The sequence below is a fragment of the Cnephaeus nilssonii genome (genome assembly GCF_951640355.1).
Source record: "Cnephaeus nilssonii genome assembly, chromosome: 1".
Lineage (NCBI taxonomy): Eukaryota > Metazoa > Chordata > Mammalia > Chiroptera > Vespertilionidae > Cnephaeus > Cnephaeus nilssonii.
Genome location: NC_137072.1, coordinates 16,342,761 through 16,361,041, shown reverse-complemented (window position 1 = coordinate 16,361,041; position 18,281 = coordinate 16,342,761). Strand labels below are relative to the sequence as shown.

At 36.9% G+C, this 18,281-nt stretch overlaps 1 protein-coding gene and 1 pseudogene across 7 annotated transcripts in view; one reads left to right on the top strand and one right to left on the bottom strand.

The window, feature by feature from the left end:
* MIA2 (MIA SH3 domain ER export factor 2) overlaps positions 1-18,281 on the top strand; it is a 108,721-nt gene that overhangs the window by 72,143 nt on the left and 18,297 nt on the right. For all 6 annotated transcript variants that reach the window (XM_079767201.1, XM_079767200.1, XM_079767203.1 and 3 more), the window contains 4 exons: positions 4,264-4,331; positions 5,759-5,841; positions 7,866-7,994; positions 12,743-12,901. In XM_079767201.1, the coding sequence (XP_079623327.1) occupies positions 4,264-4,331; positions 5,759-5,841; positions 7,866-7,994; positions 12,743-12,901 (439 nt within the window). The remainder of the gene's footprint in view (positions 1-4,263; positions 4,332-5,758; positions 5,842-7,865; positions 7,995-12,742; positions 12,902-18,281) is intronic.
* Positions 16,100-17,582, bottom strand: LOC307097218 (cytosolic beta-glucosidase-like; annotated as a pseudogene). Its single transcript has one exon. The product of its transcript is annotated as a cytosolic beta-glucosidase-like (transcript).

Below are 18,281 nucleotides of genomic sequence, written 5' to 3'. Positions count from 1 at the left end.
CGGTCCCTTCTGTCTCCCGCCTCCGCCCAGGGTTCGGGCCAAACCCTGGGAGCTTCCTGACAGCTCTCACCTCACACCTCACTTTCCACTCCAGCCCACCAGTGCCTACAGCAAGCTAAGCTATCGGTTGGAGTGTCTGTCCCCTCGTGGTCAGTGCGTGTCAGTGGTTGAACTCCCAGGGGAATGCTGGTCGAGGGGACAATTTACATATTAGGCTTTATTATACAGGATATAAAAGGCTAAGTTGACTCACGCATGCGTGATACATATAAAACTTCCGCTGGCGCCAACCACACACATGAGTTTTGATCTGTCATTGTCGATCGTGAATTTGGTTGACATAGCTATTATGAGAAAGGGCGAACAGCAATATTAAAATATTTCTTCTGATTAATTTCCTTTCAATGTACATGAATCCATCCACCAGACCACTAGTTGGTTAATAAAATTATATAGATTATAGGTGTACAATTGATATATATAAAAGCCTAAGCGACCATTTGACCCTTCGACCAGTAGCTATGATGTGTACTGACCACCAGGGGGCAGATATTTAACACACAGGCATGGAAACATGGAACAGACTGATGAATCTCAGAGGGAAGTTGGGAGGGGGGAGGATGGGAAGAGATTAACCAAAGATCTTATATGCATACTAGAGACCCAGTGCATGGATTCGTGCACCGCTGGGGTCCCTCGGCCTGGCTTGCAGGGATCAGGCCGAACTGGCCCCGTGCACGGATTCGTGCACTGGTGAGTTCACTTGGTCTGGCCTGCGGGGATTGGGCCGAAACTGGCAGTCTGACATCCCCCAAGGGGTCCTGGATTGCAAGAGGGCGCAGGCCAGGCCGAAGGACCCGGCCTCTAGTTCTGTAATAAATCATCTGTATAGGGTATTGTGTGTTCACCACCCCAAGTCAAGTCTTCTTCTGTCATCATTTATCCCCCCTTTACCCTTATTCCATACTTTTTAAAATACATTTAGTCATGGAAGCACATACTGGGTGTCTCCCCTAAAGATGTATACACTTTAACAAGCTGATAGCTCAATTTTGAAAATGAAATGTATTTTAATAAACTCTGCCTTTATCATTATTTGAAATGTATGTATATATTTTTTGGGACACTCTACATATGTGTTTTAAAAAATGAAATTATGTTATATATTAATGTTTTATAACCTGTTTTCTTAATATATCATAGATATTTTTCTATGAATGTTTCATAACTTATATAAACCTTTCCTATTTGATAAACATTTTGTTTTTTTTGCATTTTTTTAGTGTTATAAATAATTTCATAATTTCAGACGTTACTTTATCTATTGAGCATTTATTTGCTCTGTCCTGTTAAATTTAATCTTTTCTTCTTTTGGACTCACAGAGTACTTTGTTTTTTGTGTCCTATGGCAAGTACCATACTCATTAAAAATTTTTTTTATTATTTTTAATCCTCACCCAAGGACATGTTTTTTAAATTGACTTTTAGAGAGAGAGGAAGGAAGAGAGAGAGATATAGCAATGTGAAAGAAACCTTGATCGGTTGCCTCCTGTACTACGCTGATGGGGATTGAACCTGCCGCCTAGATATGTGCCGTGACTGGGAATTGAACCTGTAATCTTTTTGGTGAATGGGATGATGCTCTAACCAACTGAGCCAGGGTTCCATGCTCATTCATATTTGTCATTACCACAGATATAAGCTTCTTAAGATATAGGTACTGTTTCTTTTTCTTTAACACTTGTGCCTAATTGAGTGCTTTTTTGTATATTGTAAATATTCAATATCTGAATGCAGTATTTTAGAATACATTGTGGTCATTCACTGAAATTATCTAATAAGGAGGGAATATGCTAATTGACCCTCACACCGTCACAAAGATGGCGGTGCCCACAGCCAATAAGGAGGGAATATGCTAATTGACTGCCCTGCCCTCAAATATGGCAGCGCCCACAGTCAATAAGGAGGAAATATGCTAATTGACTGCCCCACCCTCAAAGATAGCGGCACCCTCAGCCACATAATGGCAGTGCCCAGTCCCCTCAGCCCCGCTCCGTGTGCCTGCCTCTGGAGTCCGTCAGGCCCCTTAGCCCCCCAGCTACCCAGGGGCAGCCTGAGGCGCAGGCAAACCTCGGATGGCAGCTACCCAGCTGCCACCCAAGGCACAGACAAGCCTCGGATGGTGGCTGCCCAGCCGCTGAGGGCCGCCCGAGGCTCAGGTAACCAGGGCCGCCCGAGGCTTGCGCTGCCAGCAGTGGCAGCAGCAGAGGTGTGATGGGGCGTTGCCTTCCCCTGATTGCCGGGTTGCCTCCCGCCCCTGAGGGCTCCTGGACTGTGAGAGGGGGCAGGCCGGGCTTAGGGAACTCCCCCTCCAGTGCATGAATTTTCATGCACCAGGCCTCTAGTAGTTTTATATACCTTTGGGTATAAGCTTTTCAAAAGTCTGTATTCACTTGCCATCAGTTTTTCTATTTTGTTGTAGGTATATCATTAATACATACTAAACTATAATCATAGAACTTACTTTTAACTTATTAATGATGTATTTTTTGTACCTTATCTTGAAGTAAATATTTTCCACTATGTATAAAACATTGAGCAGTAATTTTGGTTCTGCATTGTTAAATGTCAAATGAATTGGTATTTTATTAACTAAAATTGTTATGTTATAATATACTTTTTTGTTAGTAAAAATTTATTATGTAATTATATATTAGAAAAAGATTTACCTATGAAAATCATTTTCATAGTGAGTGCTAAAATATGTCTAAGCTATGTTTTTTGTGAATATTTACATAATATGTTCTTTGACCAGTTAAAGTCAATTCTTGTGTAGTTTGCAGTTTTAAGTGAACACATTGATAGTGTAGTTCCTTTACTTGTAACAAGTTATGGTTGTAGACTGAGTTAATCTACCTACTTTTGTATGATAGAAACAGCTGCCCTAGGACTGCGTTAGTTCGGCAGGGCTGGTGTTCCACACGTGCTGCTGCTTGTCTGGAGAACCCACAGCGTGACTGGAAACATGCGATAACCCATTCAAGTTTACCTTTTCCCACAACAATTTGGGAATAGTGCATGCTCTTCTATTTATTATAAGTGTAGCTTTGTTTTCTGTAACATAAAATCTGATTTTCTAACCTCTTATTTTATTAAACAAAGGGTAACTAAAATGTGAAAGCCTATCCTACATAATAAAATGGTAATATGTAAATTACCATCACTCCGCTACACCCACGATTGGGCCAGCAGGAGGCGCAGAGGGCGGGGCTCAGGGTGGCCGGGGTAGCTGATTGGGCCAGCAGGACGCTGAGCTCGCGGCGCCACTGGCACCGGGAGCTCAGCGTCTGTGCCATGGCTGCGCCGGAGGCTTTCGGAAGGCCTGGTGCACCGGCGGACAGCCGGCCAGCTCCCCCGCGATCAAAAGCCAAAGCGGGGGACCTGGCCAGCTGTCTGCTCTGGCGCAAGGCCTTTCGAAAGCCTCCGCAGCGCCGGAGGCTTTCGGAAGGCCTGGGGCACCGGCGGACAGCCGGCCAGGTCCCCCGCGATCAAAGGCCAAAGCGGGGGACCTGGCCGGCTGTCTGCTCCGGCGCAAGGCCTTTCGAAAGCCTCTGCAGCGCCGGAGGCTTTCGGAAGGCCTGGGGCACCGGCGGACAGCCAGCCCGCTGGTGCACCAGGTGCATGATTAAATCATGCACTGGGCCTCTAGTTATAATATATTGTGACAGCGCTGTGTACTTCATGTCCATGCTTTGATTATATTCAGCCATTTAAAAAAATAGCCTGTACCAGTATGCTGTGAAACTCGTTTAGACCTTTCTGGCTTCTCAGATTTATAGTGATTTCTTTCCAGAGATGGTTACCTTGTTTCATAGTCAGTGCTGCCTGCATAATGATTCTGAGTCTCCATTCCATTCACTTCTTACATGCTTGTGTTATGTTTTTGGATATTAGTGCCAAATAATGCAAATCCTTGACTTCACATCTAGATAACAGTATTTGTTGGCAAGTACATGATTGAACTCCAGTCTTAGTAGGCTCATATCTTCTGGTTACATGAAACTTATTTCCTTTTAAAATGTTCCCTAAAAATAATAAAAATAAATAAAACATGTTCTCTAAATTAAAACATTTAACATTGAATTTACTGAAATACTTAACTGATTATAATATTTATATGCCATCACTGAGATAATTATATACATGTATCTTTAATGTTAACTTTGTATAAATGTGTTTTTAAAACGTATTATTTTCTTTAAGTTGGCAGCTCGGACTGCTGAAAGAAACCTCAATGATTTAAAGAAAGAAAATTCTTACCTCAGACAAAAGTAAGTATTTTAGTGGGAACACTGAAAACTTTATTCTTAGTTATTATTTTATTAGTTAGTTAATATTATAAGGGTAAACAAGAAAGCTTATGGATCCAGCATATCTAATAGTGAAATCTTTTAGTTTTACTGAGTTACTAGATTTTTTTGTTTGAAACATTTGTCTTTTTAAAAAATATATATTTTTATTGATTTCAGAGAGGAAGAGAGAGAGAGAGAGAGAGAGAGAAACATCAATGATGAGAGAGAATCATGGATCAGCTGCCTCCTGCACGCCCCACACTGGGGGTCAAGCCTGCAACCCTGGCATGTGCCCTGACCGGGAATCGAACCCTGACCTCCTGGTTCATAGGTCAACACTCAACCGCTGCGCCACGCTGGCTGGGTGAAACATTTGTCTTAAGAGAGGTCACTCTAACAGAGGAGGAAACTATTCTTGGGTTCTTTTATAAAAGGTGTAACAAAACATAAAAGAGCAACAGGCTAGGTATAGGATAGAAAGAGAAAGGATGGATGGATCTCTCTGAGATAGTAATTCTCAGAGTATCAGCATCTTTTAATGGTTAAATGAATGGAATAAGTGTTTATTATTTCTCTTATCCCCAAGTTTTAATGTAATGGGTAACATTACTTTACAGTAAGAAAATGAAAAAAAAAATGTACATTGTACAGTCAAAGAGAAGAATAAATGCTTTTCTATGAGGATTGTAACATCTTTCCAAAGTGTTATAATTTCTTGCCAGAAGGTGCTATTAACATTATACAATATTCATTTTAGTCTTCTTGCTTGCCTTTTCTATTCAGAAATTAAAACCAAATGAACAAATGTTTTATTTCAGATCTGATGGTCAAGAAGTAGAAATAGTATTCTTTTTAAATGTCACATTTCTAAGATAAAAAAGTGTAGGAGTAAAATAGTAGGATGAGTTAATTGGATTCCAATTTTACATTATGGTTGGAATCCTATATGTAACATTATAGTGGAAAGCATATGTGACTCAAAGCCAGGAGTCCTGTGTTTTAATCCTGGCACTTTCCTTTCGAATAAATCAAACTCCTAGCCTCAGTTTCTTTAGTTGAAAAATGATAGATTTGAACTGGTTGACCTTGAGGGACCCTTTTATTTTTAAATTTGGGTTTGGTGATACTGCACCCCTTACTGTCTAATTTTGAAGAAAACAACAACAAAACAATTTCAAACCTCAGCAAAACATCACTGCTACTTGGCAAAAAGAAACCTGTTACCCCAAAATAGTAGCAGGGAATATAGAAAGGTGTTTTGGTCAGAATAATTTTAAAGGATCTGTTTCTTTTATGCATATATATAGAAAATGAAGAGTAGCTTATAGTTGATAGTGGCATTTTTCTAGAAATGTGGGTGCTTTTCTTTGACGAGTAACTTAGAGATGTTTGTTCTTTATTTGCAGATTAACTGAAACAGAGATTAAATTTGAACTTTTAGAAAAAGATCCTTATGCAGTTGATGTTCCAAATACAGCATTTGGCAGAGGTAGCTTTTTTTTAACCCCTCATTTAAAAATACATATATATTTATTTATATATATATAAGTTGTATATATAATTTATATTAGTGTAAATTTAGCACTATTACTTATAAATATTTTATATTTTGGAGCTAGGGTTCTAACCTAAGTTCTCTCACAGTTTCCCAAGTTTCTGAGTTTCCTTTCCCTAGCGATAATATAAATATTTGGAACCTCTCTTTCTCAGTGGGATTTTATATAATGATGTATATTTAGTACCTTGAGCTCCTTGAAAAGCAAAGTGCTTGGTACATACTAAGGTACTCATTAATTACTATGTTTTGGAGAATGAATGGGTAAGGATTGCTTAAGTAGAATAGCGCTGTGACTATATATTAACTATTCTTTGGTATTTGTGTGAATTATAAAAATGAGAATTTAATGATCAGGAAGCTGGTAGCAACATAATGTATTTGTAGAGCAGAAACTTGATATAATTTAAACACAAGTGTTAGATGTATTTTAGTTTCATAATTTACATATTATGTGTTAGTAAAGTTGACTTGCCATGCAAAAGGGAATTTGTACTTGGAAAAGATTTTCACCAGTATAACACTTGCCTTATGTTTTTATGATGCTTAATGATACACTATTCTTTTTCTTAAATAAAAAAGAATTCTTAACTATAAAAAAATAAAAATAAGAATTAAAACAGCCTTTAATTACTTAAAAATATTAATTAAAAGATGGGAAAACCTCAGCAATCTGAGTTTTGATTGCTTTAATGTCCTCAAGAGAGGACAAATTCTTTGGAAGATGTATTTAATATTTCTGTCCATTCATTAATGGGTTTGCATCTCATACTATTCCAAATAGCTTAAAATTTTCAAAATAATTTTTGTTGAATTAGAACTAAGCTTGGGAGGCAATGAAAATAATCCTATCTTTATATAGACAGAATCCTGTTATAACCTTTGAAAAGTTATAAAATCATCTTGAGAGTCCAGTTTTATTAAAATGAAAGTCTATTTCTACATTTTTTGAAGATAGCAGTTTATGAGTAATGAAGTTAGGAGTGGGAGGAATTATACAGAAAGATTTCTTATCTGAAGTTAATGTAAAAATCTCAGGGGTGCGTAAATAATGTTTTGATCTTTTGTTGCAACTACATGTGTATATTATGTAAACTACATAATAAAATTTAACGTGTTTAAAAAGTGTTATTTTGGTGGTATTTTTGTTTGATTTTTGCTGTTAATTTTTTTACCTTTTGAAGCATAACCATTATTTGGGAATGGTGAAGTTTGTAAAATGATAGGGCTCTTGATTATATGGTTTATAGAGAGAGTGACAATTTTAAATGAATTAGTGTATGTAAATTGACTTTTCTTGGGCTGCCTCCAGCACACGCCCAAACTAGGGATCGAACCCACAACCTGGGTATGTGCCCTGACTGGGAATTGAACCCACCACCTTTTGGTGTATGGTGGATGCTCCAAGTGACTGAGCCACGCGGCCATGACTGAAACTTTACTTTTTACTGGCAATGAATCAAAAGTAATTTCTGATGCTATAGAGTATTTTATGCTTTTATTTTTATTTTTCAAAATTTGAAGCTTTACTCAAATAAATCATGGCCCAACACAGGCTATCTGAGCCTTCCATATTACAGCCATCACCAGCTGAAATATCTAGAAGCATACTGCCTGTAAAAACAAACTTCATGCCCACAAATTTTCTTTTAACTCCAAAATATCACCAGTATTCTTTGTTTAATATTGTATGGTTATTTTATTTATGTGTATTAATTATCAAGAGGATAATGTCTTGATTGACTAAAATGTACATGGTAAACGGACTTATGGAACACAGAATTCCATATTGAATTCTATTTCATGTTAACAAAATCCAAGGCATAGTTAGTGTCAGGACATGGATTAAACTTAAATTGGCAGGAGGATGACCTAATGGTAATTGTTGAAATGGGATTCTAATCTGAGTGTAGCTAATTGAAATTATGAATTTAAACATTCTGTTTTAATTATTCCAGAGCATTCCCCATATGGTCCCTCACCATTGGGTCGACCTTCATCTGAAACGAGAGCTTTTCTCTCCCCTCCACCTTTGTTGGAGGGTCCACTCAGACTCTCACCTTTGCTTCCAGGGGGAGGAGGAAGAGGTATATTGTTTAAACCTGTTTATTACTCTAGATTCTTCCTTACTTTATATTTTCATCTCAACTTTTCTTTAAAAACAATCTTTAAAATAATCCTTTGGAAAATACAGGCACTCCTTGCACTTGTTAGGGGTTACTTTTGATGGGAAAAGGCCAAAATTTGACACCTAATCCTATATAATAAAAGTGTAGTATGCAAATTGTCCCCTCAACCTGGATTTCAACCAGGGGGCGGGGCTGGCCGGGGGGGGGGGGGGGGAAGGGAGGGAGGCCCTGGCCGGTTGCTGGCAGCCACTAGGGATCCTACCAGTGCATGAATTTCGTGCACTGGGCCTCTAGTTTTAATATATCTTTCTCTTAGAAAGTGTGTTATAATAGAATACATTGGGGCAAGCACTTGATGCATATCTTTTTAAATCATATTTTTGACTTTTTAAGAACTCTGCTTTATACTACATAGTATAAAACTTTATAAAGTATATAAAATAACAATATAACAGCATAAATTGTACTTTAATGAAATATTATTAGAAGGTAGATTTTTTTTACTTCATTATCATTATCTTTTTATTGTAGAAAAACAAAGTGAAAGAATCTTATTTTTAATATTGAGGAATTCACAATTGCTCTTTTGTACACAGAGTTTGATGGTAATCTTAAAGGAGACCTAAATTATTTGTCAATATTTTGGAAAACCAACCTAAGATTGTCTGTTTTGTTATCCCTTTATGTGTTGTTTTTTTTGTTTGTTTGTTTGTTTTTGTTAATCCTCACCTGAGGATATTTTTTCCATTGATTTTTAGAGAGAGTGGAAAGGAGGTATGGGGGGAGGAGAGAGAGAGAGACACCAATGTGAGAGACATATTGATGTGAGAAATACATTGATTGGTTGCTTCCTGCACCTGCCCCTGGGGCTGGGATTAAAGCTGCAACATAGGTACAGGCCCTTGACTGAGAATCAAACCCGAGACCCTTTGAGCCACACCATCCAGGGCTCCTTTATGTGTTTTATGATTTGAGAGTTTCAGAACTACTTCAAGTCCCTAAGTATTAGTTGCTGGTCTTTCTGCATTTAGCTCATCAGCACTTACTGTGGTGTTACCTATGTCCCTGGAGTATTCCTCCTTTTATTTTCTTTATTTTTATTGTTATCACTATTACAGATGTCTCTATTTCCCCCCTATTTTGCCCCCCTCCACCCAGCCCCTGCCCAGATGGAGTATTCCTCTTTTGATCTCTCACCATATTTTGTTCACTTTGTCAGTTGCTTTAAAATTTTCCTTGAATTGTAGCAAATTTCAAAGATAATAGAACGCTGTCTTCCAAAATCAAAAGTCAGGTTTTTAGCCCCAAGTCTGTTTTATTAGAACTGATAGCATTCTTCACCAGTGTCATGTCCCCATTCCCCGTTTTTGTCAGTGATTTTTAACATATTGAATCTGAGGTAGGAACAGAAAATAATGAGACCAAAAAAAATCAAACTAAACACAACATAGGAAAGCTCTAATATCCAAATGGATACAATTCATTAAAATAGCCTCTCAGAGAGTCTGTGTACTTCTCTGTTGAAGCTTCATAATTAAATATTTTGGGAACACTTTCTTTGGAATTTCCTTCAAGAATATGAAAAAAATCAGTTTCCTGCTTTATGTTTATGAGACATTCTCTATTTGCCCATTTCTTATTTATATCCTTTCCCCATTACCAGTTTGCTACACATAGCACTCACTGGTCCTTCCTGCTTCCAAGTCCCACAGCAGATGGACCTGCAGCCTGGGACACCGCAGAGCGGAGAGAGCCTTCACTGGTATTGGCTTTGAACTGAGCTCCCAGGGAAGGAGACTGAGTTGCTGATTGACACTTGGAGCTCTAAGAGAGCTTTGCTTTAATTTCCCCCCAATTTTTTGCCCTGGCTTAGAGTAAGAAATATGTTTTATATCATGTCATAGTACACACCAATATAAATGTAATTGACATCAGTTACATGAAATAGTACTTATTCTTATTTTCAATGCTTTCTGATATTTTCTATTCAGTTCTATTCCATTTCATTAAAAAAGAATAGTGATTAAGAATTAAGACTAAATTAATATCATGCACCAAAATGGGTTGTAGGCAGCAATCTTAAAAAGAGTGCTCTAGAAATAAAGGTATAATTGGCTAGACACAAATGAGAATCACTGGAAGTTGAATGATACAAGTCAAGGATTGCTTGTAGTCAATTTAATATTTGGAATAAGAGTAAAAATTACCTTTGATTTCTCCTCTCCTATTTCAATTATTTTTCTCTCCTTTTTAATTACTTTAAAGATATGATGTGTTTACATGATTTGTAAGGGTGTTTTACTATTTGTTAGAAATGCTTACAGAGAAATTAAAAAAAAAGTGTAATGTTACAATGTATTATCCTGGTTACCTGCATAAATAAACAACAGTGTATTTTTTAAATAAATAAATAAAAAGAGAAGCTACAGAGATTTTAGATAAGTAACCAACAGGCCCGAAGAGAGTTGCTTTGTACTGGAAGTTCCTATGACCCACAAAGAAGGATGACCAAGTCCCTTCCTTTTCTCACCTTTTAAATGGGGTGAGATATGTGTTTGAATAAGGCTGAGTAAAGGAAATAACATTTTAAAAATAAATTGTATAAGATACTGGGTCTGAATGAAAAATTTTAACCTTTGGCAACTTAAGTTTGTAATATTCACCTAGAAATAAATCAGTTGACCTATACTTGGTCTTCTGGAAGTAAACAATCAGAGGAAAGCATTTGAATGTCTCCTTTAAAGATTTATGCTTCACTGTAGAAGAATTTAGCCTAATCACTCTTGCACATTTCTACCAATTCAGTTTTCTGCTTTTCCAGCTTTTTTTTTTTAATGAACTGATTAGAAGGAAAAACAAACTAGAAGGAAAGATTTGGGGAATTTGGTAGAATGTACAGCTTATAAGGAAAAGAGATAGTTGACCTTCTAACATAAAAGTCCCTTTTCCACTTGATTCTACAAAAGACAGTAGCTAAACATTTTTTAAAAAAGATTATTATATATTTTAAAAAAGAGAAAGCTTATGCTGATTTGCACAAATTATCAAGAAAAAGTCAAAATAAATTTTGTTTCCTTTTATTAAAGGAGGTTTTGAAATGTGGGAAGCATTTTAGAAAGACTTATATTTAAAAAAATGTTTTTTTTTCTTTTCTTAAAAAAGCTTTCTTGAAAAGGAATAAGCTTTTATTTTTTGGGCAATATAATTTTGACCTCATTTACCCCTCAATGATGGATAAATGAGGTGTTTAATATATTTTGTTATTTAGTATTTAAATATTATTTTTATATTTTTCTTTTCTTTTCACATTTTTTTGTTTTGTTTATTGTCACCAGAGGATTTTTCCCCCTATTAAATTGATTTTTTAGAGAGAGTGGAAGGGAGGGATGGAGGGAGACAAGAGAGAAATATCAATGTGAGAGATATGCCAATTGGTTGCCTTTTGCACTCACCCCAACCAGGGCCAGGGATCAAACCTGCAACCCAAGTATCTGCCCAAATTGGAAATTGAACCCAAGACCCTTCAGTTTTCCAGCTGATGCTCTAACCATTTAGCAACACCAGCTAGGGGCTGTCTTTTCTTTTTTTAATTGCATATGGGTTATTAATTTAGGTACTATCCTTTCTAGAGTCATAAGAAGGGAACTTTAAAGTGTTTTTCCTCCTTTATTAATTAATGTAAGCATGATAGATTTTCTCATCCAAATTAATATTATTTTGTTCGAAGTGTTTGTTCCAACAGTCCTGTTGTTTCTGAAACTCTTGTTTTAGACTTGCCTTCAGAGCTGTGAGCTCTTTTTGAAGGTGAATTCGACATTTAGAAATAGTTATAAGCCATTTACAGACAAATTTACCTAGTGATACAAAGTTTGTAATCAGATTGATTAAAATCATTTTGGGGGAGAAGTAGAGTCATGTCATGTTACAACACTGAGATACAATTCCTTGAGTGGTTTTAAGGTTAACCTAAATATATTTCCAAAGAGTTTTTCTAAGAAATACTTAGAATAGTTGTAGAATCATTGAAATATGTATATTGTCCCTAAGATGACTGTTTTAACCCTTTGCACTCGCTTGCTTTTTTCTTGATTCCTTTATTCTAATGCTAACCGTGTCGAGTCACACTCGACATCCGAGTGCAAAAGGTTAAATAAATCATGCTCTTTGACTTGGTAGATTAGTTCAGTACGTTAAGTGCCAAGCCTGTTTTGTCTTCCTTTCTGTTTAGTCCAAGAGATCCAATTTCACTGATATGCTGGTGGCACCAGTGACTGACCGTCCGGACAGAAAGTATAGTGTCAGTCACCAGTGACTGACATGGCGCTTAATGTGTTAAGCAACGAAAACTTTATTTTATAATTATGTTTTTGCATCTGATATAGAAATCTTTACTTTGCAACTTACTTTCTACTTTTATCTTTCAGACATTTATAATATAAAATTTAACCATTGATTTTATATGTAAACTATTATGCTTATAACATTTACAAACAAATTTTATAAGCAAGTGCTTGTTTATGCACGTGGCAAAATTGTCCTAGAAATGGCTTTGGTAGGATAGTGTTTTAATCTAATGTAGTTTAGATAAATTTTGTTGGAATCTGATTGTTTTCACTTTTTAAAAACTGTCTGGATTTTATTTGATGATAGTTCTCATAATACTTTTTTAGATAAAACAGAATTGTATTTTTTTTTTCTTTAATTAGGCTCAAGAGGTCCAGGGAATCCTCAGGACCATCTGATTACTAATGAAAGAAGAAAATCAAGCTATGATAAGTCAACTGATCCTCACAGGGAACCTTCTGACACTGGGTCCCTTTCACCTCCATGGGAACATGATCGTAGGATGATGATTCCTTCGTCTGGTATGGGAAGAGTATAGTTATATTTATATTTGAAATTCAACCAGTATATGCAACATAAGGGAATGGAAGAAAAGAGTACATGTGTGCCCTGTCTTAAGAAAAACTGTGATAGGTGTACTGGTTAATAATGGTAGATTTTTGTCATCAAAGAAAACACGATAATTTCAGGAGAAACATCAAAAGTGCTTTATTCAAAGTAATGTCCATCGCTAGCTACACATTTCCCCATCTTTCAGGTAATTTGTGGATACCGTCCCAATAGAAGTTTTCTTGTTTTGAGGCAAACCATTCAGAGACCCAATTTTTCACTTCGTATGTTTTGAAGTGCTGCTCAGAAAGTGCGTGTGCCATTGATCGGAACAAGGGGTAATCTGAAGGAGCAAGGTCTGGTGAATGCAGCGGGTGGGTTAATACTTCCCAGGCAAGATCTATTAACGTGTCTTTAACTGGTTTTGAAGTGTGTGATGGTGCGTTATCATGAAGCTACATTACTTTGCTGTGTCTTCTGGCACATTCTGGTCATTTCACGATCAAAGTGTGGTTCCAATTGATTATTTGTTGTCGGTAGCAATCGGTATTAACGGTTTCACCTGGTTTTAGAAACTCATAATACACCACACCTTCCTGATCACACCAAACGCAGAGTATTGTCTTCTTTCCGAAGTGATTTGGCCTTGCAGTTGATGTTGATGGTTGACCTGGATCAACCCATGATTTTGTGCATTTGGGATTCTCAAAATAAATCCACTTTTCATCGCCAGTCACAATTCGATGCAAAAAAGACTTTCTTTCGTGCCGTTGAAGCAACATTTTTTTTTTCTACTGTAGCATTTTATTTATTTATTTTTTAAATTTCTTTACTGATTAAGGTATCACATATTTGTCCTCATCCCCCCATTCCCATCCCACACCCCTCCCCACACATGCCCCCACACCCCTGTTGTCCTTAACCGCTGGTTAGGCTCATATGCTTGCACACAAGTCCTTTGGTTGATCTCTCCCCTTTACCCCCACCCTCCCCTACCCTCCCTCTGAGGCCCGACAGTCTGATCCATGCCTCCTTGTTTCTGGTTCTGTTCTTGTTTATCAGTCTATGTTGTTCATTATTTCCCCTAGATGAGTGAGATCATGTGCTATTAGAAATACACTTATAAGAACCGAAAATGAGACAAGCAATAATGGTTATGCTGACAGGCAAATGAATCAGTCTGTAGTGAGTTTCTTTCTGGGCCAACAGTTCTTTTGAGACCCAATTTCAATGTCACACAATTCCTTATGTGTACATGTCAGCCATGATATTTCAGTTCTGGATGGTGGACAAATGGTGGTAATGCTGGTCTGACCCTCTCTGGTTTGGTCCTGGGCAACCTGTAGTGACGCACAGCTGCTAACTGCTAGTATGGCAAGGCGACGTCAGCATCTTCCATCTCTGGACTGCTTCTCTTCTGTCTTCATGGCTGGAGTAGTCCTGTCGATTCCTCTCTGTTGCTGGAATCCACATGGTCTCGGAGTTGTTTTCTGAAAATATTCAAACATATTCTCGACCAAAAGTTAATAAAGGGATATTTTCTATAAATTTGACTTGGGATCCTATTTCATTTTTTGCCCAAATGATTTTCCTCTGTTTTGACAGGCTTGTTTTGACACCTTGTGTGTTTTTCATAGGTGTCTTGCTTTTAGCCTTACAATTAATTTTCTAAAGTATTAATTTTCTAGATGTAATTTACTTACAGGATATTTTTCCTTACATGATATTCTTCTACTATCCCCTCCTTTTTTGATTTAAATGTTAGGAGGCTTTTGAAAATTTTATAATGTAGTCTTGATGGCTTTTAAATTTTAATTTTTTTGCACTATAATATTACTGTTTTAGGTTTATTACATGGTGCACAATTTTATCAGATGAAGTACCAATAAAAATTTTAGTGAACACTTTAGGAACACCTTTTTGTCTAGTACAATTAATTTTTCTAGAATATTCGCTTGTTTCAACTAGCCAATTTAAATTTGCCTGAAAACTTGACTACTATTTTACTGTCAAATTTATTACTCTAACAACAATCTTATTTTATCCTGTAAATATTAGTGGATGAAGCAACATTTTAATGATGACTTTTTGGTTTTCCATTTTTCTTTTGTTCAGTTGATGTGGCACCCATTTTCCTTCCTTTAAAATCTTTCCCATTGCTTGTAAACGATTGGAAATTGTTTGCTGAGCAACGTATAATCTTTCTGCAAGTTGTTTTTTAATTTGACACACATCTTCATCCAATAATGCTTGTAATTGTTGGTCTTCAAATTTTTTCGGTTAACCTGGACGTTCTTTGTCTTTCACATCGAAATCATCACTTTTAAAGCATTTAAACCAGTGTTCAGTTCACAAGTATCTTGAGATGGGGCATGTTCACCATAAACTTCCCGAAGTATACGATAACTTTTTCTTCAAAATAAAATAATGAATTAAGACTTCCCGCAAATGCTCTTTTTTTGGCACAAAATTCGACATTTTTACGCGTAAAAATATCTATGATGTTAACACCTTCAGCAAATTTGACATGAAGTTTTGAAGCTTGCTGTCAATGCAACAAAATAGCATACATATCAAATTACATATCTATCAACATATGTGTAACTCCATCTATTGAAAAAAATCCGCATTATTAACTGGTATAACTAGTACTCTCTTCTTTCTCTAGTTGTAGGACCTCCTCCATTCAACCAGATTTCAGGCAGTTCTGAATGATGGTTGTTCTCTATTTTAGTTGTAATTTTGATGTGGTTGTGGAAGGCGGTGAGTACCAGTGTTTACCTACACTGCTATCTTGGTTTTCTCTCTTTGTAGTCCTTTGATTATTAGTGAACTTGAGTATTTTTTCATGTTTGTTAATCATTTGTGTTTCTTTAAATCGACTGATCCATTTTATCTCATCCTTAATAGGAATTTTTAGTATATTTTGGATACTACTCTTTTGTCTTTTGCAAATATTTTCTCAATTCATTATTAGTGGATGTTTCAAATTATTATAGATAAGCTAACCCATCTTTTTTTTATAGAATTTTGTTTTATTTAAGACCTATTCCTAGATCAAAAAGTTACTCTTTGCTTTTGCCTAAAAATTTAAAATTTTGTTTTGTTTTTAAAGCTTTTAATCAAGATTTTATTTTTGTTTTAGTGTTTAGTTTGAGGAGGTATTTTTCCCCATTAGATAGAAATTATTTTATTATTTTTTTTATAATAAGTGGTCAGCTATTACAGTTGCAAATCAATGATAAATATTGCATTATTTTTTCTAGAAAAATTTAAAGAATTTACATAGAAGTTTCTAAGCCTATCTGATTTCTTAATATAAAAATCAATTTCAGTGTTTTTCTGTTCTCTTTTTCTAAAATTCCCATTGATCCAAATGCACAGAGAGGAAACACCATCATTAAATTCATCCCCTGACATTACAAATCCAGACTTCACAATCACGGATCAGCTTGGAGGACCTGTTGGTTACAAAGGCAACGTGAGGTTGTCTGAGGGATCCCCAAAGCAGATTCCTTTGCAAACACAGAGGCCTCTTCTCTGGGTGATACCACCTGGCCATCTTTTCTATAGATGTTCCTCTAAGACATTATTTCTGATGACCTTGGCATACTCCTTGGCTGACGTGTAAGGGACTCTGGGTCTACTCGGGTCTTCAAAATCAACGTGGAAGAAACCAATCCGCATGCTGTAACCCTGGTTCCACTCAAAGTTATCCAGAAGAGACCATGCGCAATACAGTTGAATGTTGACTTTATCAAGCTGGATAGGTTTGAACAGTTCCTGCAATGTCTGTCTGAAATACTCCCAAGAGATGTGGGGTCACCCTGGGGAAACCCATTCTCAGTGATATAAATTACAGGGTTTTTATATGTATCCTTAATATATTTCAGTAGTTTTTGTATTCCCCACGGCACCACATAGACCCAATCCACACTTATCCAAGCTGAGTCTGGAAAAATGTCCATCTCCACGTGCTGGAGAACACCCCTTTCCCCTTTATCGTTCTCCCAGTACTTGACTAGGCGACTTGAATAATATTGCACAGCAAATAAATCAGCTGTGCCTTTGGTCATTCTCTTCTCTTCTTCTGTAAATTCTGAAAGCCTTGATGATGGATAGCCTTGCTTTTTACTCATGGAGGCGATCTGGGACTTGACAACTTCTGGATAATCACCATCAATAAAAATGGGTTTAACAAAGAAATCCAAGTGGGAAGTCAAAGCTCTTTTAGCAACTTCCTGGTCAGACACTGAATTGGGATATGCTGGTTCCACCTAGCCACAAAACAATGGTAGGGACACCATACCCTTCTGCTCTTTTTGGAATAAGGACTCATATCTGTGCCAGGCTCTGGCATGGGCCTTAATCAAAATATGAGCTGCCTGATAGCCTCCACTTCCCAGGTGAGGTACATCAGGAGGAAATGCACCCAAATCATATGCCAGCAGGGCAAACAAATTAGGCTCATTTATGGTGATCCACTGCTTGACTTGATCCCCAAATGTCTTGAAGCAAAACTGGGCATATTCATCAAAGGATTCAATGATTGTGTCTGACAGCCAACCTCCTTGGTCTTCTAAGGTCTGAGGCAAATCAAAGTGGTAGAGTCACTATGGGCATGAACCCATTTGCTAACAAATCATCAATCATCTTGTTGTAATAGTCAATTCATAGGTAGGAAGTGACATAGCTGGCACTTAATCCTGGTACATGGACTCCAGATGCCTTGGTGCTAACCTCTGTGCTAGTTCATTAGCTCTATGAATTCGGCTCCTTTCTGGTTGATGAAACCTGTTGTCCCATCAGGTAATAGACGTGACCAGGAAAGAGAGAAGCGGTAATGAGTCAATCCAAGCTGTTTGGTACATTTTAAATCTTCCTCCCAGAGTGTAGCTACCACAAGCTACATCGCCAGTCTGGTTCTTGAAAACTCTCTCTCCTCCCTGATGGTTGAATGTGTCCCAGACACTAGGGCCTTTTCCATCTGCATCCCAGCCTCCTCATTAACTCAGTGTACAATATTTATAACTTTCACCCTTTGTACGCCATAAGCGTCTATGGACGCTTTAAAAAATCATTTTTTTGTGAGAATTTTCAACTGAAAATATTCAGTAACACCCAAATTGTGAGCAATATATTTATTTTTATAATATTCATTGCAAATTGATAAATTAAATTCAAAATATCATGGCATGTGGGGATGGTTTCCATTTTGGATGTGTGGCAGTTAACTGGTTAAAATATGCTTTTACAATAACATACATGAGCCAGTTATGTGTTCTGCTGTCCTTGGTCCCCGAAGCTGACTGGTGGCAAATGAAAAATTATTGCATAGTGCTGCCATATAGC